A 27,139-nucleotide genomic window follows, 5' to 3' on the forward strand; every position below is an offset into this window, starting at 1 on the left:
GCATATTTATCCGCCGGAAGGCTTCCACCCCGGCGGTCGATCTGAAGGTGAGAAGTAAAGGGAAAGAAGGAAGATGGAGAATGAGAATAGAGCTGGGAAAAGTAAAGATGAGAAGAACAATGGCAACGAGATAAAGGGTTTGTTAGCGTTGAAATCCATATTCTCTTTCAATGGAAAAAAACGAAACGGTGACAGTGAAGGTGGCAATGATGCACCGCCTTACCAGCCTTTACCTTTTCTATCTTCAATCGCTAATTCTGTTGTCTCTCGTTCTTGCAAGTAAATTCCTTCTCATTCCATCTTTAAATTACTATTTTTTTTTAGGATAAGGCATGAGGTTGCAAGCTGAAATTTTGATTAATGCATGTTGGAGAAGATGGTTTCAATAATCTACTTAATATGCATGCTATAACAATGTTAATGTTATCATGGCTTTGTAGTATGCATGAGAGTAATGAGCTTAAATTCAAAACTTATCAACTCAATAAACTAAGTGACCCCTCAGGACCTTCTGCACTTGCAGTCTTTGTTGAATGAGGTCCTGCACTGATAGGACTGGAGATTAAGGAAATGGCCCCATAGGAAGTTGAGGACGTTCATATCCATATAATGCTTGAATAGGAGTGCACTGCAGTGAGGTGTGAAAATTTTGTCTTATACCAGCAGTCAGATAGGTGCTTGTCCATTGCTTGGATTTAGAAAATACCATGGCTCTCAAGTACCCTTGAACACATCTATTCAATCTTTCAGTTTGTCTATCAGTCTCAGGGAGATAAGCAGTGCTAAGACATAGTTGAGACTTGAGTCACTGATTCCTTGCGTAAATGTTGCCGGAATTGACTAGTGAACACCTTATCCTTGTCTGATACCAGAGTGTAGGATATTCATGTAAGTTTTAATCTCCTCGAGCAATAACTCTGCTACTTGCACAACTGTAAATTGATGCTGTAGAGTAAGGAAGTGCCTATACTTAGTAAATCTATTAATAACCACTAATATCACATCTTCATCTTGTGACTTGGGTAACCCTTCTATGAGCTTGTGTAGGAAGTTTTAGAGGTCTGCCACAATTTCATCTTTGCTTCTTTTGTACATCTTTTTTCATGGCTGGCTAATAAAACAGATTTGTAACCTCTTCACAACTGTCCTCCAAGGGCGTTAGTTTGCAGGGTCTGTAATTTGTTACCTTCTGCTGGGGTTTTCCCTATGTATATCTTGCCCTTATATCTCAGCACTCCTTGTGACCAGTTATAGTGAGAATTGGCTCCTTAGTTGACTACAACTGCTGCTATAATCCTTTCAACCTGATCATTCCCTTCATAAATCTTTTCCAACTCCTATCCATGTAGGAGAACACCATAGATTGCATAAGTTTCTCCTTGGTCCTTGGGTATCCTGGATAGTGCATCAGCCACCCTATTTTCAGAACCATTCCCATTTTGGATTACATAATTTTGACCAAGTAATTTAGTTTGGTCTTTTTGCTGAATGACTGTAGTTACCTTCTGCTCCAAGTATTTAAAACTGAAATGTTCACTCTTAATGATGAAATGTCTGCCTTGAATGTACTCAATGTAGTGCCTCCATCTGTCTATGGCTGCTATTATTTCCAGTTGTTCCTTCTCATACATTGGCTCCTACATGTCTTGGAGCTAGGGGCGTGCTGTAGTAAGCAGTAGTCTGTTTTCTTCAGTTAGTACTGTTCCAATTCTCTGGTGGCAAGCATTAGGTGAGCTAACAAAGCCTGGCTTTTCCTCAGTATCTTTCCCATTGGTTTAGCTGTGATCTGATTTAGTATTTCCATTCATGTATCTCCCTTATGCTCCACCAATTTCCCAAAATGTTTGACTATGATCTTATAGTGATCATAACTGGACAGTGCGTCTTCCGATCCCCTCCAAGAACGATGTCACAACCTTCAGTTTCAGCAGTCTAAATTCGTCAAGGAACTCTATCCTTTTTGCCTTCTACTATGACATTTGCACAACTTTGATGACCTAACATTTGGGAATCTCCTCTAATAATTCAGTCACAAGCTCCTTTACAGTTTGGTATTATAGGGTGTTATAATAGCTCCCCCAATCCACAAAACCTTGAGTGATAAAGAATCAGGTTAGTTGAAATAAAAATAAGAAAATAATGTGCAGCCACATGTTCTTCATAACTACTTGGAGCGAAATTAAAAATATGGTAATCTTCATATGTTCTTCTTAAATTCTTAAATCCTTTACTAGTGTCCTTGACTGGAGTAATTATCCCCTTGTGCAGCCACTTGTTTTTCTTATCCACAACAATCATTACCTTCTCCTGTTCTTGGCCACTGCTTGAGATAAAATGAAGTGACTGAGTAGCCTCTCTCTATATCTGAGTTCTTCCTTGAGACGACCAGCAAAACATGTTAAAAGGAAATCTTCTGAAATGGTTGAGTTCCTCATAAGAAGTGATTTGACAGACATTGAAATATGATTTTCACCTTCTCAGTCACATTCGAGGTTCGCTACCATCAAACATTGGAAACCGTAAATTAGGTGGATGCTACCTTTGAACCCATCGTATTAACTTCTCCAGTAAATGAGATCCTAGGCCTCAGAAGTTTGTCATCACCCCTGCTGGTTCACTCATTCTTTATGGATGCCTTCCCACCAGAGTGGCCAATCATCATACTTAGATGTTCAAACATTCTTATAGTTGAGTTTTGGAACTCCTCCATTTGTTTGGCTTTACCGGATAGCTTAGAGTTCAATATTCATTATTCTTATCTGTCCCTTTGAATATCGCTCGCGTATCACCTATGACTGCTTGCATCTTCTTATCTAGCCGCCGATAGTTCTCATCCACCTGTTTGGTTCTCGTTGATTCTGCTCCAGTCATTTGCGCCATTAGTCAAGTTCAGGTTGGTCGCGCTCATACTGAAAGTAATGGGCTTATCAAATTGAGTTCCAAATTTAGCAACTCGGCTGGATTTATCAATTAAATTGGAAATTACTGGAGAATTGAAATGCACCACAATATAGTCTCACAATTCACAGCTGAAACCAGTTCAAAACAATGTCTTGCTGATGAAACTAGAAAGGGCCATAGTCTCTGAAATTGTGCCCATCCATGACCAGCATAGTTGTTGTAACCTGAAGAACATAATTTGGTAGGAAAGAGATGAGGAAAAAACGATGAGAAAAAATGTAGAGGAAAGAGAAGAACCAGATAGAGAGAAGTGCATTATAAAGGAATGAAAGTTGCCAGATTTGACACACTGCATACCTTTGCAGAATAGATCCTAGCCGTCCACTTCATTCATTTAACCATTAGTTGTGTTTTGTATTACTGTTAAAAGTAAAACTAGTTACCCTCTAAACGACATCACTTCATTATTTATGTCCCTCCTTTTCTCTTTTCTATCCCAGGTCATTACTGAGAGCAAGAGTGATGAAAACTTTTTGGCTCCTCCAGAATTCATAAGAAGTTGAGTTAGTTTTTTAGGTACTATCTTGTGCATCAATCAAACCTATGAAGAATAAATTCTACATTTTGTTGATTGAAAGGAAGCTTATATGCCGGAAATATTTTCTTGCATATTGTCCTCTGTTTACTTATAGAGACTCTTGCAATTTGAGGGAGGCGTTTGACCCTAATTATTTGCACCTTATTCGATATACCAAGGAAAATTTCGAATTGACGTACTTTGGATTAGACATGCAAACCCAAACACATTGAATTTCAGCCTTTTCTTGGGTTCATTTCAATGAAACTTGAAAACGTGTCATTTTAATTTACTCATAGCTGGCACGGGATTACAATGCCTATATGCAAGCATGTTAGAAATCTAAGCTCAATGTTTCTAGAGAATGAATGATAGATGAAGATGTAACACAGAGAATTAAAATATGATGATTGAACTAGATGAGTGCTATGGGAATATTGTACGATACAATGGTACCTACCAAGTGAATGGAAAGAATATAGAATGGTTGTTAGGCTAACCATGTTATAAGAGAGTTATTATTGAGATTTTAAGGCCCAACATATCTACAAGGTGAGTTCCAAAGGAAGGTAAATGTTAAGATGGATGATAGATCTGTGGTTATACAAGGTTAAATAATATCAGAACATATCATATCCAATAGAAGGTGCCAGTAGCACACATAGAGGATGAAGTGATTGAAGACAATTGAGATAATTTCATCATGTCTAATGTTTATTGAAGATGTTAATAGAAGACAGGTATATCTAAATCATATGAAAGGAAGTTGTGTCAAAAAGACCTAAAATCTCTCACAGTACATGCGAACTTAGCGAAAACTAAAATACAATGTATGTGAAGGATCTACACATGCAACACCCACTAGGTGGATTAAGTCTTAATAAGATTAGGTTCAATATTTGTTAGGATTTTTCTTTAATATGTCTGGGGATGTCCATAGAAATTATGTAGAATTGCTAGTGTTGAAGAACATCATGTAACTGAACATAGGTATGAAATAGATACAACAAGAAATGATGTAACCAATTCTCAAAAAAAATAAAAAATAGATACAACAAGAAATGGACTGTGAGAATTCATGTAGCGGTCACCAATCTCAAGTAGCTTAAAATGAGGTGGTCTTTTTTTCTCATTTCTAATATCTGAATGATGTATGAAAAATCTCTGGTTTTTGGTCAGCTAGCTGGGCTTTGTGGTTTAAATGATCAAACATATTAGTATATAAGGACATTAATCATTAATGATGTTTGTCTGTAACATGATCTCATTGTTATTGAAATTTAAAATCATCCTTAGCCTATAGGATGCTAGAGAGCATCTGCCTCTTAATCTTCTTTCTTGATGATTGATTAGAGTTGGTGATTTTTCTTGGTTTCATGTTCTCTATGTCACTTTTTAGGGTCCTCATGTCCCTTGAATAGTGTCAACTGTACTGGATAGCTGAGATAAATGTTTTGTATCCACATTTTATCTATTACTTTTATCTTGAAAATTTGTATGGTAATATGCTGTCTTCTTTCATAGGAAGTTCTTTTAATAAATCTTAGAATTTAAATTAGTAATCTTTTAGACCTTAACCATTTTATCTTATCATAAATATACATATACCATTTTATCTTCTTGTGAATATACAAATTATTTTTGCTAAGAAGTTTGGTGCCTGTAGATCTTAAAGATCTACATTCAACTCTAAATGTAATTTTGTATAGCAGTCAAGCAGTGTGAGCAAGATACCAAATAGTATCTTACCTACAAGCAAAACGAGAAATCTGTCGTTGTCCTTTCCTTGGAGCTTAGATATTAATGTAAAAGAATTGAGCACTCGAAGAATTGACAATTTAAGCTGTTGTAGTGCCTTGTTTTCTTAAAAGGTGTTGGTTAAAAGACATAAAATTCCTGTCTACTAAGAGCCTGTTTGGATGGGCTTTTAAGCTGGTCAAACTGGCTTAAAAGCCAGTTTTTGACTTATTAGAGTGTTTGGCAATTATCAAAGTGACTTATTTTAAGTCAAAAATGACTTATTTTAAGCCAAAAGCTAAAAGCTAGGGGGGGGAGTTTTTTTTTTTTTTAACTTAAAAGCCCTTTTATGTTGACCAAGTATATTACCTTTGTGCCCTTAATTCTTTTATACAATTTCTAAATTGCCCATATTGAATTATTATTATTATTATTATTATTATAATCATAATTATTATTATTATTATTATTGATCTACAACAGCTTCTACTACTATTGATATTCAACTGGCTGTCTTTTCTTTAGTGCCGAAGATTACTTTCTTTAATCTTGCCAGTAAGCTTACCATAGTCGGGAAATTCATAAAGGGAAAACTAAATATGGAAGAGTTATTATTATATTATTATTATTATTATTACTATTACTATTATTATTTTATTATTATTATTATTATTTTATTATTTTATTATTATTACTATTATTTTATTATTATTTTATTATTATTATTATTATTATTTCTGAAATATGAATTTATATTCCTCTTATAAGGTGGTAAAGAAATATGTGAATGATAGAAAAATATTATTACTTATGGATGCAAAACATAAATTAATTTTGTTTTAAATTTTTTTTTTAAGTATAAAAACCTTAAATTAATCAACTTTTTATCATGTTAACAGCTTAAAGGGTATTTCAGACATTTTGATAAAAAAAAGTGTTTACCAGCACTTATTTGCCAAACACATCAACAACTTTTTTTGCAACTGCAGCACTTTTATCCAAACACATAACTACTTATTTTAAAAATAAGTTCCAGCACTTTTAAAAGTTACTTTTTTTAAGTCAATCCAAACGGGCTCTAACTTCAGCAGATTTGTTCAATTACTATGAAGGTATAGCTGGTCCTTCTAATATAACAGTGTTCAGATCCTCTTTGTTTTCTACCTTCTGCTGGGAGAGAGCATGCTTGGTGCATGTTTTCTGCAGTACTTTTATATCTGTGGCTACCATTTACTATAAGTTTTAGTAAAGCCAGAGATGGATAGGAAATAACGTTTTTTTTTCTTTTTAATCAGTTAGGACAATAACTTTTCCACTAAAGCATTTGTTTCGCAAGGTTAGTATCTACTAAACCGTTCGATTCAAAGCCACAACATAATTCGATCAATCTATACTCTTCTGGATTGTGTTTTGATAATTATTATATTGGTATGTAATTTTATTACTATACCAGTATACCAACACTAAGGTAGTGCTTTCAAAGTTACATTAAGGGTCTGTTTGGAAAGTCACCAGGTGATTGGAATTGGTGTAATTACTAGGGTAATAATTACCAGCCTAGTAATTACACAACTCAATAATTACTTTGACCTGTTTGTTTGTCAGATGGTAATTACAAGTGTCCTATTTGATTGCACAGGTGTAATCATAAGGTTATATTAAATTTTAAAAATAAAAATTAATTATCTAAAATTAAAAATTTATATTAGACAAATACGAGACCTTGTAAATGATATTGAATTAAATATTTAAGATATATATATATATATATATATTATCTTTTAAGAATATATTAATCAACAATATATGTTCTTAACTAATATTATAAAAAAATAATTGATTTATTTTTCAAATAGTATATATTAATTAAATTAATAATAAAAGTACAAGATTTCTATGAACATGATAAAATACATGTTTACAAAGAGAAAACACATAAAATCCCCCCGAACTTGGCAGGACAACTTACTTTAGCACTTTAACTTTACATATAATTATTTACCCCCGTAATCTCATTTGGAATGAATTTAATATCACCTTAAGATTATAATACCAGTCTCACAGTGGCAAGTGCATCTCACACGCGTCATGTCATCGACACATCAGCGCCACATCAGTGCTACGTCTATGCCACCTTGAAAATTATTTAAATTTTGATTTTTTAGTTCTTTTATTTCTTTTTATTTATCAACAATTTTAGAAAGGAAAAAAATTAGGAAAAAATGAGGATTAATCTAACATTAAAAAAAATTCCAAGTTTATCACCATTAATACAAACACGGCCATAAATAGTGATTTTGAAGCAACAATTTTCAACACCAACAATCTTCTCTTTTCAATTTTAAAAATTAGTGATATCAATGTTGATTCAGATCTTGAAAAAAAGATGACCCTCTTCTTGAAATCGAAATTGATATGAGTGAAAGATTAGAAGTAAAGAAAAATATGGTGGGGGGTTCGACGACGAAGGAGAAAGAGGTAAGAAAGATGGTGATTGAAGGCAGGGAGATCTGGAGCAGGAGAAAGAGGGTGGGGTGTGGAGTTTGAAGAACAAGAAATGGGGTGGGGAGTTTCGAAGAAGAACAAGGGGGGGGGGGATTTCGAATAAGAAGAATGAGGTGGTGCAATGGTGGCTGAAGGCGGCACCCCCAGGGGTGGTATGGTGTGAGGAAGAAGAAAGGGTAGGGTTGCTAGTAGCTAAGGGTTGGGTGGTGGGGTGTGAGGATGATGAATAATGAAAAATAATTGGCTGAAAAGAAAAAAAAGGGGACCCACTTATATTTTTTCTCTTTAATTTTTTGCCAATACGCGCTTTTATTTTTTTAATTTGCCACGTCAGCGATTTGGGTGCATTTAAGTTCACTTGATATGAGATTAGGGGGGTAAAGAATTACGCATAAAGACAAAGTGCTAAAGTAAGTTGTCTTGTGATTTAAAAGAAAAGTAAAAACGTAAATCTATAACCTTATTTAACAATTAATTTTCCTTCAATTTAAAAATTAGAATATTAACAAAATCCTGCTAATGAAAATAAATAAATGTAGAATAAATAAATAAAACAGATAATACGAAAAATCTAAAGATTGAGAATGAGAATGAGAAGGAAATGAAATATAAATAATAAAAAAAATTTAGAATAATAAAAATAAAAAAGAATTTAAAATAATAGAATTTAAAATAAATTTAAAAAAAAAAATTAAAAAGTAATCAGCTTGTAATTACACCATGTAATTACTAGCAATTCAGAGCCCTTCGTTAAGAATTGGAGAGTGTAATTGCATTTGATTACCTGCTGATCAAGTAATTACATGGTCAACCAAACAGGCCAGACAGTGTAATTACACCCAATTATACCAAATCCAATTACCAGGGTAGCTTTCCAAACATACCCTAAGAGTCTAGACGAAGTCCTTTCACCCACTGCAAGGAGTCTATCATATTCAAAATATCATCTAACATGTTAACAACAATCAAGCAACAACTGAAGAGATTTTGAAGACATCTCTATACAAAATATATGATAGTCTATTCCATCAAAAATCTATTGTTGCTATCTATCAACACTGTCCATATAATGCAAAGAATAATTTCATAAAAGCTAAAATCAACATGAAGGGGAGTTGTTCTCCAATCTGGACTCTGCATCTTCTTTATCCCCTGACCCACCGGCTGCATAATGCTTCTTTTAATCTTCCTGCCTATAATTATTCACCCCCAAACAAGTTCTGAGACATACACCAAAGAGGCCAGGGTCAGGTGCCAATGTAGAAGAAGATGGTTCACAGATTCTATTGGAGATTTACATAACTGATAATAGCACCTATGCATAAACTGAATGCTCATTCTTTGTAGATTATCTTATGTAGGCACACAAAATTTGATGCTGTCTTCAGATTTGTCAGCAACTTTGTGACAAGATTTTACAGCAAACCTTCATCTGCCTTGGCTGTAAATGGAAAAGAATCTGCCCAATCAGCTTGGCTACTGCAACCTCCAACTTCTTAAAGAATAAATTAACTCTACCAATTTCTAAATATAAAGTATTCCTTGTGAATTTTCAAAAGATTATAGATTTCTGCTTACTGTTCTGTTCATGATTGTAAAGATATGACACTTGAGCCTAGCTGAACCCCAATAGCTAGCTCACGAGGCTAGGATTCCGCAGGTCCTCATAAGTAGACCACCAATCCATTCCTCAACCAATGCGGGACTCTAACCCACTCTAACTACCCCCTTCACGTCCAAGCATACTGGAGCGTGGACAATATAAAATGGGGCCCCTAATAGGAAAGAACTTGGCTCTAATACCATATAAAAATATTACATTGGGGCCTAACATAATCCCAAAAGCTTGTTTAGGAGGGGAGGATTACCTAAGTACATCTAAGCAGACCACCAATCCATTTCCCAACCAATGCAGGACTCTAACAATAATCCACAGACAAACTAAACAACATTCTAATTGCATCCTAAGCCTTTTATGAGAAAACTTCGATGATATATTTTTTCTTTTGCACCTTTTTTCTATAGAAATCAAACAAGAGGTGACCTGATGAAAATCTTGCCATGATGCCACCAGAGTTCTAATATTTCCTGTAAGCTAGGATATTGGTTTATGAAATATCTTATTACTTATTGTCTATCGTGCCTCAACTGCAGGATTTTGCAGGTAGAGATTGAAGAGTTGCAACATCAATTTGATTCAGATCTTGTTGATGATGTTAAACAACCCTTAGTGTATGCAAGGAACTTTCTGGAATTTTGCTCCTTCCAAGCTCTTCAAGTTGTAACCATCCGTCCTGATTATTTGAGCGATAAGGAATTCCGTCGGTTGATGTTCGACATGATGCTAGCATGGGAGGTCCCTGGTGTTGGAAATCAAGTACTAAACTACATGAGATATACTCTATTTCAAGATTGCTTTCTTTTCTAAATTTGCTTGCTATGCCATAGATTTGGCTGTCCATTTGAAAGTCTTAACTGTCTAACAATACCGTCATGGAGATGTCTTCACAGGAAACTGCTGCCTCTGATAAGAGGGAAGTGGAGGATGAAGATAGCTGGTCATTGTTTTATTCGGATTCCACAGACATGGCTGTTCAGGTGGTAATTGATTTAACATTTTCCTTTATTTAGTACTCCCAATGTCTCAATTTATGTGATGCATTTTCCTTCTCAGTCTGCCCAAAGAGGATACTTTTCTATATTCATAAACAATTTTTACCTTAAACTTCCCATTTACCTTAATGAGATGATTTTCCGCCACTCAAATATCTATGACTTGTTTTAGACCACAAAGTCTTAAAAATCTTGCCATGTTTCTAAACTCCACATAGTGAAAGTGCATCACACATAGTGGAACAAAGGGAGTATCTATTTTTGGAGTAAAATTTTTTAGATTACTACTGTTTATCTGTGACAGAAAGTGTATACCTCCACTATAGAAGGTTCTATCCTCGTTGAAGGTCATAGAAATAAAAAGCCGTTTATAACTGAAGAAAGAAAAATATGTTGTTTCTTGTGGTTGTATTGAATTGCAAAAAAACTTTCTCAGAAGGGGTATCATATGATTTTGTCCTGAAACTTTTCAACTGGCTTTTATTTATCCATTTATTTCTCGTCTCTTGTCAGGTTGATGATAAAAAGACAGTTGGTGAAGAATCATTTTCACGAATTGCTCCTGCTTGTGCTATTGTTGCAGACAGTATAACAGTTCACAATCTTTTCGATGTCCTAGCAAGTTCATCAGGTCACCGGCTCCATTTTCTTATATACGACAAGTACCTTCGGAGTCTTGAAAAGTATGCTTCATTACTTGAGCATTAATTGCTGGACTCCACTTTACCTTTTTGTTCTTTGGGTAGTTTACTTTCTCACAAAAGATTGAAATCAAGCTGGTTACAGATCTTTTGAGATTACAGTCAAACCTCCTTATAGAGGCAGGGTTTGTATGAAAATTTTATGGCTGCTATAGTGAGGTGACGTTATATATTATGACATTTGACGTTTTGATCTCATTTATCTGTTATAAACAAAATTACCCTAATTTTTTTTAATGATTTTGTGCCAAGAAGAAGAAATGTATTTGTTAACCAAAAATATAGAAAGAGTATGAATGTTAAAAAGGCAAAGACCAATAGTTTTTTCTCCTGAAGTAATGACCATAACTACTGGGCACCATTTGAGTACAATTTTTTTCCCTTTTGGATATTTGTACTTGAAATTTACTATGTGCGTGACATTATTCATTAATGATGATTACGATAAATATTTTAATGTTTATTCTTATACTTAATATACTTTTTACAAAGTAATATTACACAATATTTGAATGACTGTTATAGAGGGGTAATTTTAGAAAGAGTGTATTGCTACTACGAATGCAACTGCTAGTATAAGTATAATGCTGTTATAAAGAAGTAAAATATAACATGAAAAATCGGTTCTGAAGAAATCAGGCCCTTATAGTGAAATTTTGTTATAACGAAGGGATGTTATAACGAGGTTTGACTGGTTGATTGAATGTCTCCTGATGCTCAAAGGATGGTAAAGCATTAGTTTGATCTAACTTGGAAAGCTGCTTAAATATATTGTTTGATATGAAAAGTTCATACATAGTGATACCGCATAGCTAGAAATCTCGGGTATGCCATTTTGCATTTTCTTCAGTATGTTGTTTTTCAATCTTGATGATCTTTGGGATTATTGTCATGGTTCTCCTAGCTCCATTATTGCAACAATTCACACATCCCCCGAAGTCGTTGGCTTTTTGGAAGACAATATTCCTGCACTTGTCCCACTTCTCCTTCTCCTGCAAAGTTTGCCTGTACCTTTTTGAAGTTTGCTGTAGGACTTGATAAGGCAGATAAACATTGAGGAGTTAATCAGAGTTCGACTAACATAGTTCATCCTCCTTTGACCCACTTGTATCAGCAATCTATCTCAATTTTGATTTCTATGATCTAAAACGACCTGTTCCGGCGACAAAAGTTAGAGAGAAGGGGGGAGAGTCTCTCACTCTAGCAAACTATTTTCTAATTTTCTATTCTGAATTTGGTCCAAATGTTATAGTTTTATTGGTTAAGGTATGGTTAGCATATACTAGAGAGGAATTCGTATGGTTATCGAATTGCTATCCTATTTATGAAATTAATTATCTTAACAAAAGCATCAGAAAATTTTTTGTGATTCTGGCCTTATAATTTATATTATAAAATATATGATTTAAGTTTTCTGTCAGGAGGAAAAAATCAGATATTTGTCTCCCGTTGGGTGCTGTCTCTCCCACCCTCCTGTGTTAGCAGAACCGTCATGATAATTATGTTTTTGAGGAACTTTACATGCATTGTTTGGATGCACTTGTAAACTTGCTTTTGATATGAAGTCTTGGTATATCCGGAGTAAATCTGGGGCTTGATGAATGATTACTAATAAGTTATTTCCTCATTCCTTTTCGTCCTGCAGGGTGATAAAGGCGGTCCAGAATTTCAGTGGACCTCAATTGGTGTCCAACCTTTCACTTGCAGAGGAAGAGATAGTGCTAGAGGTGGATGGTACAGTTCCCACACAACCAGTTTTGGAACATATTGGCATATCTGCATGGCCTGGTAAGCCATACCCTTTTTTTCTCGAAGGATGATTGTATATCTGATGCTTTGAACACTATAACTCTACTAAAATCATCTATGATAGTTTATTTCTTTTGAAATATGAAACAAAAGATGCTTCTGAATTTTAATGACTTCCTCTGCTCTGAAAATTGAAAATTGCATATAAATGAACGAATTTCTGATAACAATTGTTTTGCAAATGATAGTTTCTTGTTGTGGACGCATTTGTGGGCGAGACATATGTGTGACAGAAAGCCAAAGCCGAATAAATTAAGAATTGAATTATATTGTTAGTAGTTTTCTTATTATTCTAGAATAGGAAGAGTTTGATTGTGTTATTAGTAGTTTTGTTATTAGTCTAGAATAGGATTTATGTTTCCTAGTTTCACAAGACTTCCTATTGCTGGAACAAGATTCCTATTTAAAGGAGGATTCAGAGGAATAAGAAGTACACAGATTTTCAACCAAAAACAAGAGATAAGAGTTCTCTCTTCCATTGAACTCTAAGGTTTCAGCTTCCCTTGACGAGCTGAATTCATATGCAAAAATAGGTCGATCTAGGAATTTGAACAAAGGAAAGGGAATACCTCCATCTAGAATGAGAAAGTGATTCACCTGTAATCTTAGGAATGGAAATAAAGGACAAAGACGACACAAAGGCATAATGGGGTGATGATAGACGATGATAACTCAAGAAGGTATAATGTGGGTTAGTATTTCGAGTGGATCGTATACCTTTTTGAAGTGCAAGCGGTTGGCTAGGAGGAAGCAAGTCCACAGTAGGAGCAGGGTCCGCCGCATGACATGAATTATCTAGGACTAGGGCTGGACGCGAACGACATTGATAAGTTAGGAGTGGTGGCACTACAACGGGAGATGTAGAAGTAACCGTAGATTCCTCAAAATTTGGTACAGGTAAAACCTAAGGTATGGTTAAGGCCATAGAGACATCAGGATGATCAGAAGATGTATAGTAAGGCCGAGACTCAAAGAATATAACATCACCGGACATAAGGTATCGATAAAGATCGTGTGAATAACAATGATACCCTTTTTGAACTTGAGAGTAACCTAGAAAGACACATTTAAGGGCACAAGGGGAAAATTTATCTTTCTCTGGGGCTAAGTTATGAACAAAGCATGTGCTCCCAAAGACACCAGGGGGGATAGAATAGAGATGTGACTGAGGAAACAATATGGAATGTGGAACCTGATTCCAAATTGAAGATGAGCGAATTTTATTTATTAAATAACAAGACGTAAGAACTGCATCTCCCTAAAAACGCAGCGCAACATGGGATTCAAGGAGAAGAGTACAAGCGGTCTCAATAAGATGCCTATTTTTTCTTTCTGCTACACCGTTCTGTTAAGGGGTGTATGGACAAGTAGTATGGTGAATAATGCCTTGGTGAGTCATAAACTCCTGAAATTGGGAGGATAAGTATTCTTAGGCATTATCACCACAAAATGTACGAATAGAAACACCAAACTGATTTTGTATTTCAACAAAGAAACTTTTGAATATAGAAAATAACTCAGAACAATCTTTCATTTAGAAAACCCAAGTGCATCCTGAATAATCATCAATGAAACTAACAAAATAACGAAATCCTAAGGTTGAATTGACTCTACTAGGACCCCAAATATCATAATGAACTAATGAAAAAATAGACTCTGAACAACCCTCAGTACTACGTGAAAATGTAGCACGAGCGTGTTTCCTAAGTTGACACGACTGGCAATCTAATTTGGATAAACTAGACAAGCTAGGCACAATCTTTTGCAGTTTGGATAGACCCGAATGTCCCAAACTTTTGTGAATTAGATCTGGGGAATCTGTAACGGAGCATGTTGTTAAGGAATTTGAAGACTATAAGGAAAATGTAATGAAGATGCCATGGTCCTCGGAACATGAGGGCTCACCAAGTCTTCAACCTCGAACAATCAAATGATCATCAACTAGCCACTAGCAGAAGGAGAGAAAACGTCACGCCCTACATTATTGAAACTAGGGGTGGACGTCGGTTCTTTGGTTCGATTTTATCAAACTTTGGTTTGGTTCTTTGGTTTTTGGTTTTAGAAAAGTGTGCACTGTATACTGAACCAAACTAATTCGGTTCGGTTTTTTCTACTTCGGTTTGGTATTTTTAGATCGGTTTTTCGGTGCAAATGAAATATAAATGAGGACAAAATCAAAGTACAAAATACTTATAAAATTTGAAAGTATGTTAAGGAATGATGTGTCTCGCCATGGAACACTTATTGTGCCAACTAAAAGACTATATTTATCTTTGTCAAGAACATTGTGTCTTGAACTACTTCTCAAGAAAAACAAGGACGAAGACGGGTTCCTTTACGTAATGTGCATTGATAAAAATATGTTTTGGTTCCTCTTGGGAACTAATATTTGAAGTTAACTATTGAATTATACATTTGTTGCTACTTTGATTTGTTCATGAATGATTAAATTGTTAGTTGACTATTTATTTTTAGTTAAGAGAATGCATATATATGTATTTTATTTATTTTTTTAAATAAAAGTTTGGTTCTTCGGTGCACCGAAGTTCTGAGATCTTTACACCGAACATCGAACCAAAGAACTGAACTTTTGAAAAAATAACACAGACATCGAACCGAAAAACCAAAGAATCAAAACCAAAGAACTGAATTAGTTCGGTTCGATTTTTCGGTTTTTTGGTATTTATGCCCACCCCTAATTGAAACAATGTAGGCACAAGTATGCATTAGTTCATGGAATGTACTAAGTATTAGGGATATGCATAAAAATATGAAATGTGATCATAAGAGGACATAATCAAAAACATGATATACATGACCAAGCTAAACATAGTGAAACCTTTTGAAGAGACGTCATAAATCATGAACATGGTCAATGCATCTTAAAACCTTTAAGAACATCTTAGTTCGTTTTGTGGGATATATACTAACTGGCATAGACCACGTAAGCTATAACGTGGAATCCAGTGTCGTGTGGAACACTGAAAAGATATGTCCTTTCTTGCCAAGGCAAAGACCTTAACTTCTAGCTTAGGTGGATCCACTAGCTATGTCACTTAAGACAAATCTATGGGGGAATGTAGTTAGGGACAAGGCATTTTGCTACTAGAGACCCAACCTCTACTAACGGAAGAGCCTTCATATTAATATACTCTCGGTGCTAAATAAAATTCCAACGAAATAGTCATAAGCATAAACTTATCATCATACATGGAAAAGCATAATTAAGTTACTAATCCAAGCTTAAAACATCATAAAGTAGCTCCTTAAATCATGTATGAAAAAACCTTTCACCATGCATGATTTCTTAATGTGAAAAAATCTTTCACAATTTAATTGATGTTTATCTTAAAACAACATAAATCATGTCATTCCTTTTTTATAAATCATGCATAACTTCATGAAAACATCATACATAGATTCATAATTCCTTCATCAATTCATGTCATTTAGGGTTCATAGTCAAAATCATGATCAATGCATGGATTCGTATGAAATCAATTGAAAAGCATGTAACTGAGTCAAATTAATCATAATAAGATCAAAATCAAACAATGGAATCAATACAATTAGAACCCATGAGGAATTGATTGAAAATCTAATCAATTTTGGGTAATTGAACTTGGAGAATTTAGGAAATCTTGGGGCTCAATGGGTAAATGGAACCCATTGATAAAACCCTACATACCTTGAGGATCAAAGCCCAAAAGCAAAGGATCAAGAAAACCTTGAAGACTTGAAAACCCCGAGAAATCCCTTGAGAGCTTGGAGAGAAAACCTTGCAAATTTTGGGGATTTTGGGGGATTGAAAGGGAATGGATAGTTTTCTAGGAGTAAAATCAGTTATAGGGTCTATTTATATATTAAAACGACGTAGTATAGATATTAGATGCATAGGAAAAGTCCCAAATACCCTTAAGAAATAACTGCCAGGTTGCCCTACGATTGCGACACGAACCGTACTGTTCAACTGTAGGATGAGTTACTGCAGCCTAAAATTGGCCAACTTCCTACGACACCATTCTACGGACCATCTAAATAACCTATGGTCCGTAGACCTCAACTTTTAACCCAAAAATTCACCAAGTTTGAATCACTTCTATGGGTGCTTCCTACAACCCGTAAAACACTCAATGATCCGTCAATCCTTCTCGTACAGTGAAGTCTCAAATTAATTTCTTTGAATCCTCATGCAGATCAGTCCTACGACCCATCAAACTTTATACGACTCGTCCCGTCAAGCGGTAGGTCCAACATTAGGAACTTTAAATTCCAAAAACTCACATCCCGGTCTACGACTAGCTTCCTATTGCCTGTAGGACTTCCTACAGAATGTAGATAGGACTCGTAGACCACTGCATCAAACAAATTTATGCACTTTTCTTTTCCTTTCTCAACTTTCCAACTTCCAAGATGTTACAAAAGGGTACAACGAAGATTAGTATTATGAGTGAACTATATACCTTTTTGAAGTGCAATAGGTTGATTAAGAGGAATAAGTCCACAGAAGGTGCTGCATCTGGTGCAAGACATGAACTTTCTAGGCTTGATGTCGAACGTGGACAACAACAAAACATCATACCTAGTGAAATCCCACTAGGTGGGGTTCGGGAAAGGCAGAGTGTATGCAAACCTTATTGCTACCTCGTGGAGGTAGAGAGACTATTTTGAAAGACCCTCAGCTCAAGTGCATCAAACCCAAGTAAAGGAAGGAGAAAACAATGAAGTAAACATAGCAGAGAAAGTAGTGTAAAGTCTACAACAAAATAGTGTGATATATATGACCACACATATAAGGGTACGACTAGCCAATATTGTGAAAGGTGATCGCCTCATCGCTAATGGTGAAAGGCAAGGCAACCCTTCATCGCTTTTAGCTTTCTGGCGAGGCATTCTTCAAAAGGCGACGCCATGGCGATAATGGCGACAAAGGTGAGAGGTGAGAAAGGCGACTCCTTTAGTATTTTCTTAAAAAAGGTGACCAATTTAGGGTTTTAAAAGTTAAAAGGTAATTTTAGGTTTTCTTTTCAAATTTGCACAGTTGCACTCTTAGACAGCAATTTCTACTCGACCCGACTAGACTTCTATAGGACCAGCCAGACTTTTCTGGCAACTCCAAAGCCCAACCAATACACATTTCTTCTTTTCTTCGTCAAATTTCTTCTTCCTCTATTTCTTATTCCTTCTTCTTCTTCATACTTCAAAGTTCTACCTCTATGTTTATCTCACTGTTTTGACTTATGATCTGTTTTTTTCTCATTCAAGTTCTAGACTTTTAATATGTACTATATATTTTTCAGTTTTTGTATTGAATATTTGCTAATATGTTATTGCTATTGAGATTTTGCTTATTTATATATGCAATTAAAATATTTTAATTTTTTGGTATTAATTGGAGCCGCACTTCAAAAAGGCGAGTGCCTCGCCGCTCGCTCACCTTGTTGCATGGAAGACCCTTGTCGCCTTTTGTCACCTTTCGCCTTCCAAAACACTGTGACTAGTACTATGACTGGCACTTACAAGCCTAAACCTTTGCAAAGCAAGACAACAATCTACCCTCCTAGCCTTGTACCCTAATACGCAACCTCCACTCCTTTCTAGAGTCATGTCCTTGGTAATAAGAAGTTGCATCACTTCCTGTCTAATCGCCTCTTCCCAATACTTTTTTGGCCTACTTCTACCCCTCCGCATAAGCCCAACATCCATTCTCTCACACCTTCTTACAGGAGCGTTCACGCACCTCCTCTTCACATGACCAAACCATCTCAACTTCGCTTCCCTCATCTTGACCACCACAACGGCCACTCCCACCTTCTCCCGAATACCTCATTCCTTATCTTGTCGCTCCTAGTATGCCACGGATCCATCTCAGCATCCTCATCTACGCAACATGCATCTTTAGGACATGTGAGTTCTTGACTGGCTAGTACTCCACCCTATACAACTAGGACGGTCTAATCACCATTCTATAGAACTTACTTTTATGTTAAGGTGGTACCTTCCTATCACAAAAAAACACACAAGACGCCCGTGGCAAGCCTCCATTTCATCCCTGCTGCCTATATGCGATGTGTGACATCATTGACGATGTCCCCACTATCCTAGATTACGGACTCAAGATACTTAAAACTTTCTCTTTTTGGAATAGTCTGTGTGGCATGCCTCACTTCCACGTTTGTTTCGGAAAGTTGTTTTTTCAAAATAAGAAAAGCGACGTGGTTATTTCAGGGATAGAAGCTACCGCTTCATTCACTTTGCATTGCTCAACCCTCGCCTTGCTTCGCTTCATCGCCTAAACTGATCTTTTCACAACACTGGCTTAAGCTATTAGATCCTTATTATTTACTTAGTTTTTTCTTCAACATATCCATTCACATGCAGGTTTGATTCTTTTTCATAGAGCAATCATGTGAAAATTCGTTTTTGATAATAGGCAGCGATGAAGCTGGAAAGCTGGGCCTTTGCGTGCTCTAATAACATATTAAAGTGTGTAACCATCTCATCTAAAAACGTATTTTGTATTAGTTGCTAAGATGCTTTATTCTTCCATTTTCATTTTCATCCAGGAAGGTTGACATTAACTAACCATGCTCTCTACTTCGAGTCTGGGATGGGCTTATATGACAAGGCAGTGCGGTATGATCTAGCATCCGACTTGAAACAGATCATTAAGCCTGAGCTTACTGGACCTTTAGGTGCTCGCCTTTTTGATAAAGCTGTTATGTACAAGTCCTCATCTATGTAAGCTTAATGTTTTCAGTTGAAGCTATATACCTTAATTCACCAGGAACTTCTAACTTTAAGTTAATACAGGATGGATCCTGCATATTTTGAATTTCCAGAATTTAAAGGATGTTCAAGACGGGACTATTGGTTAGATATTTGTCTTGAGATTTTCCATGCGCACAATTTTGCTCGGAAGTATAAACTCAAAGAGGGTCAGCAGTCCGAAGCACTTGCTAGGGCTGTTCTTGGAATTTACAGATACAAGGCAGTCAGAGAGGCTTTTAAGGTATCGTCTTCCAATTACAAAACCCTACTGTGTTTTAACTTAGCAGAAAGTCTACCTAGAGGAGATGCGATCTTGGAAACTTTGTCAAGCCGCTTGAAACTCATGAACTCTGCCGGCAAGCAACGTGGATTATTGGGTTCTCCTATTGCAAGGAGACAGGTGATACACCCAGTATCACGGGTGTCACTTTGTAGACTTGGAATTATCTCATGCAAGGAGGTCGACATAATTGGAGAAGCAACAACTTTAGTAGGAGATGTCTTTGTTGGTGAGGTAAATCCTCTGGAAAATGCAGTCAAGCAGTCAATGAAGAACATTGGAAGAGCTGAAGCTGCACAGGCGACAGTTGACCAAGTCAAAGTTGAAGGAATTGATACTAATTTAGTGGTAATGAAGGTAGAGATGAACCCCTTTGCCTTTTTCTTTTTTTTGCTTAATGTATCATTCCTGTGTTCAGGAGATTGCTGCTGCTTGTTCTCTTATTGATAGTTGATCCCTGCTAAGTACACTTCTGCATACAGGAAAACTGCTTTATATAGTGAGTTACTTGAGTTCATCCTATATTTAAAAGCTGTGCAAAGTTGAAATACTGCACTCTTTTTTCCTAGGGAACTAAGAAGGTAGCATGATTGTTCTTCAGCCGTTTGTATGTCTTCTGTACATCTTTTTTTTTTAGAGTAGTAAGTAGTTAGCTGCTCCACTTATTTGTGGCTCCCTTTGTTGCATTTGGTTATTATTGTTAAATTAGAACTAAGGAGTTCCTGCACCCTACCTTTGAAAGTATCAGATCATAAATGGGGATACTTTGTTATCTTTGCTTCTTACTGTCAAATTTGAATTTTGAGATGAGTAATACTACATGATCTTTCTTCATTCCTCAGGATGACATAATGTTTGGGTTGTGATATATTATTGCCGCTTACTGCTTAGAAACTTATTTAGTCACTTCATTCCTCAAGATGACACTTTAAATTTATTTATTTATTCACAGGAGCTGCTTTTCCCTCTCATCAAATCAATGAACCAACTTCAACTATTAGCTTCATGGAAAGATCCATGGAAGTCGATTTTATTTATGGTGTTCGTAAGCTATGCTATAATCAGGTATCTAATACTTAATTCTTCCCTTGCTTTTTTGTTAGACAGAACTCAAATCCAAGATGTCGTAGGATTATACAAATATTTTCTTGGCAATATTTTAATAACTCTCTGTCTCTTGAAATTCTAGTTCTATAGATTTAGATTTTAGATGACTTTTTTATTTAGAAAATTGTTAACTGAAATTCTCCTTTTAGGATGTGTATTGTCATCCCTACCTATTCCTCATTACCTTGTAATAGAAATCTGTTGCGACTCTTCATAGGTTTCCAAATAAATCACAATATGGCTTGAGTAAGGGAGAAGGCAATGCTGTGATTTTTACCTAGTTCTTGTATTGTTTCAAATTTTAACAACAGTTGAAAATAAGTTGCTCGGACTCAGGTGCGGGTGTCCGACACGGGTGCGGATCTGCATGTCGGATCCGTCATGATCTATTTTTTAAGATTCAGAGCTATGGATCTAGATACGGATACGGGTGAGGGGACTCGGCAAAAAAAAAAATCTAAAATTATTAATATGTTGAGCATACCTACGCTAAAATTAGTTTCCATAAAAAATATGTGCCTTCAAAGCATATATATTAATCTTTAATTTACAATTAAATAATTATAATGTTTATCCTCAATTATGAACTCTAATTAACTTTAATTTATAATATAATGCTTATCCTCATTTATAAACTCGAATCAATATGTAATATTTATCTCATTTAACCAAAACAAGATATATATGTATGTGTATATATATATATATATATCATATTATAATAATAATAATTAAACATGGCAGCTAGTAAAGGACTAAAATTCAATTTAAAATAATAAATTAGTCTTCTCGGTCATCTTCTACTCTTCTTCATCTTTGTTCCTCTGCAGCTCTGCTTCGTCTTCTCTCCTCCATCTTCTCCCAAACAAGTTCTCTATATCTTTGTTTTTCCTAGTAATATACAGCTTAGTACTCACAAGTCACGACATGCAAAGTCTAGTAGTCCTCCACGGCATCACCGATTCTCAGTTTCTCTGTTCCAAAATAGAAATTGTAGACCTGCAACATCCACATGAACAAGAAGATTTACCAAGAAAAAAGCTTCAAAGGAGACAAAAGGATGTATAAATTACTTTATAAGAGCAGAATTGAAGGTATTTTGTTTCAGGTCTACTCAGATCTTTACTTTTGAGTTGTCAAAGTTACAATTTTCTCTCCAGAGTATTGGTCAACACACCCGATCTCATCTGACCGGATCTGACATAGATCCAACACCCTTACCCGTGTCAGTGTCGTGTCGACACGGGTGCGGCACAAAAATTGCCGAGTCCGAGCTACTTAGGTTAAAAAAAGCCTGTAAATTGAGTTTGGCAACATGAGTTTTTCTATTATGAGAAGCCACATTGCTCCCTCTTCTTTTTAGGAAGCCAGATTCCTCTTACAATCCCATAAAGTCTCTTCCTTTCTCATCTTTTCATAAAGACTAATAATATCTCATTATATGAATCAACCAGTTAACCTACATCTATATACGAAAGAGAATATGAAGATAATATTCAGTTGGCTTGTGACTAGTAAAACAAGTAGTTAGCTTGTGAATACCTGAAGTAGGAGAAAATACATTTTTTCGAGTATATAGAGCACCAAGGGTTGTGTTGGCCAAAATGGGATGAGCTAGATTAACTATCCCTCTCGATTGGCTAGTAGCGACGGGTTAATGAATGAGCTCACTACACTTTTGTTAGAATAGGAATAGGAACACGAATAATATATACAATCCTACTTAAAATAGGTATAGAAATAGGAATAGTATATAGAATCCTACTTAGAAAAAGATTGTATTGTACTGTCCTAGTTGGAAAAGTAATCTAATATAGTGTCTATAAATAGGGTTTCAATGTAATAATGTAGATACACAGTTCAATAATATTCTTCTACAGTGATTTTCACATGGTATCAGAGCCTTTACGATCTTGGTAGAGAATCAAAGAGCTTCCGCTACTGGCAACGGCTATTACCCATATATACCGCCCATATGGTCAATGGTTATGTTAACAAAAGTAGGGTCATTGATACATGCATTAACCCCATAATCAGGGGAAGAAAACTCTGTCCACCGTGTGTCAATTTTCGGTGATTTTCTAGGTCTGTTTTGTGTCAAGCCCATTTCTATCAGTGTTTGTGTAGCATCATGCCATCTTACTGGTGACTACTTTCTATATCTAATTTGTGTAGCACCGTGTCATCCTTCCGGTGATTACTTTCTCATATCTAAATTGTGTAGCACCGTGCCATCCTTCCGTTGACTACTTTCTCATATCTAGTTTGTGTAGCACTGTGCTATCCTTCTGGTGACTAGTTTCTCGTAGCTAATTGTGTAGCATCGTGACATCCTTCCGGTGACTACTTTCTCATATCTAATTTGTGTAGACCGTGTCATTTTGACTACTTTCTCATATTCAATTTGGGTTGGATGGGTGTAATTGGGTTCGATGGGTTTTGGGTCGGGTATGGGTTCTTATGTGATGGGTTGGGTTTTTCATTTAGAGTGTGCCATGTGTTGGTTCCGTCAAATGAGGGGTAAATTTAGAACTTTGCCCAACGACGGGGGTATAGATAACCAAAAAGTATAATTGGGATAGGATTAAACAATAAATGAAAGTAGAGGGGTATATCAAACCTTTTCCCTATATTAATTTAAGATAATGTAAATCTAATCTTATTTTCTAGTTAAAGAGTAGTAGTTTGAGAGTTTAACTTGTTCAACACTTTTCCTATAAATGGGGCCATCATATACTTGGTCAGGGGGACTTGTGTAGCATTTGATGAAATTTTTCTTTGTTATTGTTCTATTTTATCTTTCTTAAATATTCTTCTGTTGTTCCTTCTTCCCTATTTCTCATTTTTTGCTACATCAATGTGTTGGAGCTTAATTTCAGATTCATTAGCTGCTACACTTTTAGCATCCCCTAGCTATTGTTGAAGACACAGTTAAGACAATAAAAGTGTGCTCTCTCAAACAACTTAACCTTTTAGATGAGACTTCAACATGAATCTGAGTATGACCGCCACCCATTATTAGAAGATTTTTCACGTGCCTGGCCCGTGAAAAATAAATAGTCCTGCCCGTGAGGGGACATGTTGAAGGCATAATTTTGAAAATAAAAGCATTATGTCTTACAACAAAACTTTTAGATGAGGTAGTCACACACTTCAACATTCATAAGATACTCATCCGGATAACACTAGTTTTGAGACATCTCCTCATCATGTAATTGGAAACCACAAGGAGGTTTTATGTCTCTTGAACGTGTAAAACCTAAGTTTCTCAAGTTTGGGTGCGGGTATCCGATACGGGTGCGGATCTAGGTTGGATCCTCTATGATCTAACTATTAGATTCGGGGATACGGATCCATGTATGGGTACAAGTGCGGGATTTAGCTAAAAGTAATTGAAATAAAAAGAGTTATAAAACCTAAATTATAAGATATTATGTGGAAAAATTGACAATAAAATCTTGATCAAGAGGAGAATCTTGGAAGGAGATAAAAGGAAAGGGAGTGACAAAATAAATTTATATATACAAGGTATTCCATTTTCTTCAATTTCACCTTAGTTTTTGTTTTTGCGCATTTGTCCAAAATTTCCCTCTCGAGTTTGGTCAAAGTACCCAAACATTGTTGACCAGATCAGGTATGGATCGCACACCCACACCCATGTCTGTCGACACGGGTGCGGCACCAAAAGTGAATAGTCCGAGCAACTTAGTGTGAAATTGTATTATGGTTTTGCTAAACATGACAAATGTAAAAACAATCTTCTCTAAGTTGGTGGTTGCTACAAAATCTTGTTCAATGGAAGGATCATTGCTTGATGCTATCAACAAGGATGAGTTCCACTTGAGATCTGTATCTTTTGAAGTTAGACAAACAATCCCACTCATTGGAATTGAGCTTTTGCGTCATTTTCTTTAATTTTTATTTATGTTTATTATTTAATTAGGATTGGTTTAATTGGAGCAACATGGTTTGTTAAGACTCATATAGCCGACCCAACTTGCTTGGAATTAAAGCGTAGCCATGGTTCTTTTTAGTTAAAAATAGAATAGCTACCCTTGTCTTTAGTTAGGAATAAGGCTTTATTCATTAGTTATAGATAAGGTTTTACATAATCATATGAAGAGTTCTAGTACTTTGAGACTTTTAGGAGTTTAATCAAGTTATCATAAACTTTGTTTGGAAGATTTTATGAGAAGTACCTGATGAAAAATCTCTCCCTCTTCCTCTCTTATTCTTGGCTTCTCATCTTAACTTCTATTCTCTATCACCCCTTTCTCGCTTTTCTTATTTTTGTTGCTACATCAAGTTTAGCATACAAAAGTGATTTCCTAGCGTCATAATGTTGGACTAAGATTCAGTTCCACTATAATCCTTTCTGCATAAGTTGGGATGGAAATTGATCAGGTTCCTTAGGTTTGATATGACCGAAAATTGGTTGTGCTTTTACCTGACAATTCTGACTTTTGGCATTGTTTCTATCTGTCTAAAATATACTGACTCGGTCCTTCTCTTTTGGTCCCTAGCTGTTCTAAAATGTTACATTTTTTATATGCAGGGAGTGGATAAAATATGCATTGCCTTCGTTGTTGGTTGTGCTTGCAGTTATCATGTTTTGGCGTAGGAATGTGAGGAAAGGGACGCCATTAGAACCACTAAAAGTCATAGCTCCTCCTCCAAAAAATGCTGTTGAGCAGCTCTTGATATTGCAGGAAGCTATTAGTCAACTTGAGGCATTAATCCAAAGTGGCAACATTATTCTGCTGAAAGTACGAGCTCTCATTTTTGCTGTTCTTCCACAGGTATTATCATCTGTTTTCTTAATCCTAAAACTGCTATTACCCTATCCAATATTTGGGTTTGATATTGCCATTTCTTTATTCTTAGCATAGCTGCAACTTGAAACTCAATACGTGGGAGGGGATTACAATTTAATTGTTCGAGATGTTTAATGCATATATAAAGTGATTGTGAAAGCCAAGGAATAATTGGACCTCAAAGAAGCTCTAGACATTTGATACAAAATTGTTTCTTGCCATCGATAATGTTGAAGTGTCGATATACGTCGGTGTATTGTACTTGATGGTTTGCAATATTTAATGCATACATGGAAGCGATGGAAAGCCCAGTTGATGCATTTCCTTTATAAATACTAGTTTAGGAGATTTACAGGTTTTTTTTGAAGTGGCAGATCGATAACAACCACGATTTGAGTCGTCACTCATGGTCGTAATCTTCACGATATAGATGATTTCCCTTTGTCCACAACCTAGATATCCTATTGTGACGAAAGGAAGTAGTAACTCGAGTTGTTATTTGTTTCCCATCAGAAACTTTAGGAAACATTTGTTTCCCTACACCATAATGGTGTATTTATAGGCAATCAGTTAAAGTGGAAGTCTAACTAATGGTCTAATGACTTACTAGCACCCCTTACTGGTAGATAGGACACAATATTCTCCCAACCTACCAATAGCTGGACTTGAAGAACCTCTAGAGATTGATTACGGGTCCTGTTTTCTTACTGTAATAATTGAAATGATGGTCTTGACAACATGAAGGTTAGTTTAGAAGTTATCTAGATATTTACAAGTTCTCCCTAAGCTGAATTATTGAACTCGCTACTAAAGGAATGTGTAAAGATCATTTAAGTTACAACTTTCTAGTTACACTTAGCTCGAAGTATTCACTCTTGGTTTTATTTTCTTCATCTTTAGGCAACTGACAGGACAGCTCTTTTACTGGTGATCGTTGCCTTGTCTTTTGCTTTTGTGCCACTCAAATATTTGATTCTTTTTACGTTCTTGGAGTCTTTCACAAGCAATATGCCTCTGAGGAAAATTAGCAGTGAAAGAGATCTTCGACGGGTTAGGGAGTGGTGGATCAGGATACCAGCAGCCCCCGTGCAACTTATCAAACCTGACGACAACAAAGACAAGACGAGTAAAAAACCTATATTCAAAAAGGAGAAGAAGCATGAAGAGTAGAAGTTAATGTAAATACTGGTCCTTTATTGCCATATTTGAATGAAGATAGATGGCACAAATTCAATGAAAAACAATTTGACTTGGTAAAAGAGTTCCTGGTTTCAGTTATTGTGTTATGTAACCACATTAGTGATTGTATAATATTCTTGAATGT

At 35.7% G+C, this 27,139-nt stretch overlaps 1 protein-coding gene across 7 annotated transcripts; it reads left to right on the plus strand.

Moving 5' to 3' along the window:
• LOC125870810 (uncharacterized) lies at positions 1-27,139 on the plus strand. Of its 7 annotated transcripts, none has more exons than XM_049551337.1 (10): positions 1-279; positions 9,875-10,097; positions 10,232-10,321; positions 10,847-11,016; positions 12,680-12,822; positions 19,410-19,584; positions 19,657-20,251; positions 20,847-20,959; positions 25,557-25,800; positions 26,716-27,139. In XM_049551337.1, exons 1-10 carry the CDS (start codon positions 74-76, stop codon positions 26,983-26,985), a joined length of 2,229 nt encoding a protein of 742 aa, XP_049407294.1. In that variant the 5' UTR covers positions 1-73; the 3' UTR covers positions 26,986-27,139. The 7 variants fall into 7 exon arrangements, with proteins under 7 accessions (XP_049407294.1, XP_049407295.1, XP_049407292.1 ...); XM_049551338.1 differs by having other exon boundaries at positions 10,232-10,318; XM_049551335.1 differs by having other exon boundaries at positions 29-279; positions 10,220-10,321.

The sequence above is a fragment of the Solanum stenotomum genome, chromosome 7 (genome assembly GCF_019186545.1).
Source record: "Solanum stenotomum isolate F172 chromosome 7, ASM1918654v1, whole genome shotgun sequence".
Lineage (NCBI taxonomy): Eukaryota > Viridiplantae > Streptophyta > Magnoliopsida > Solanales > Solanaceae > Solanum > Solanum stenotomum.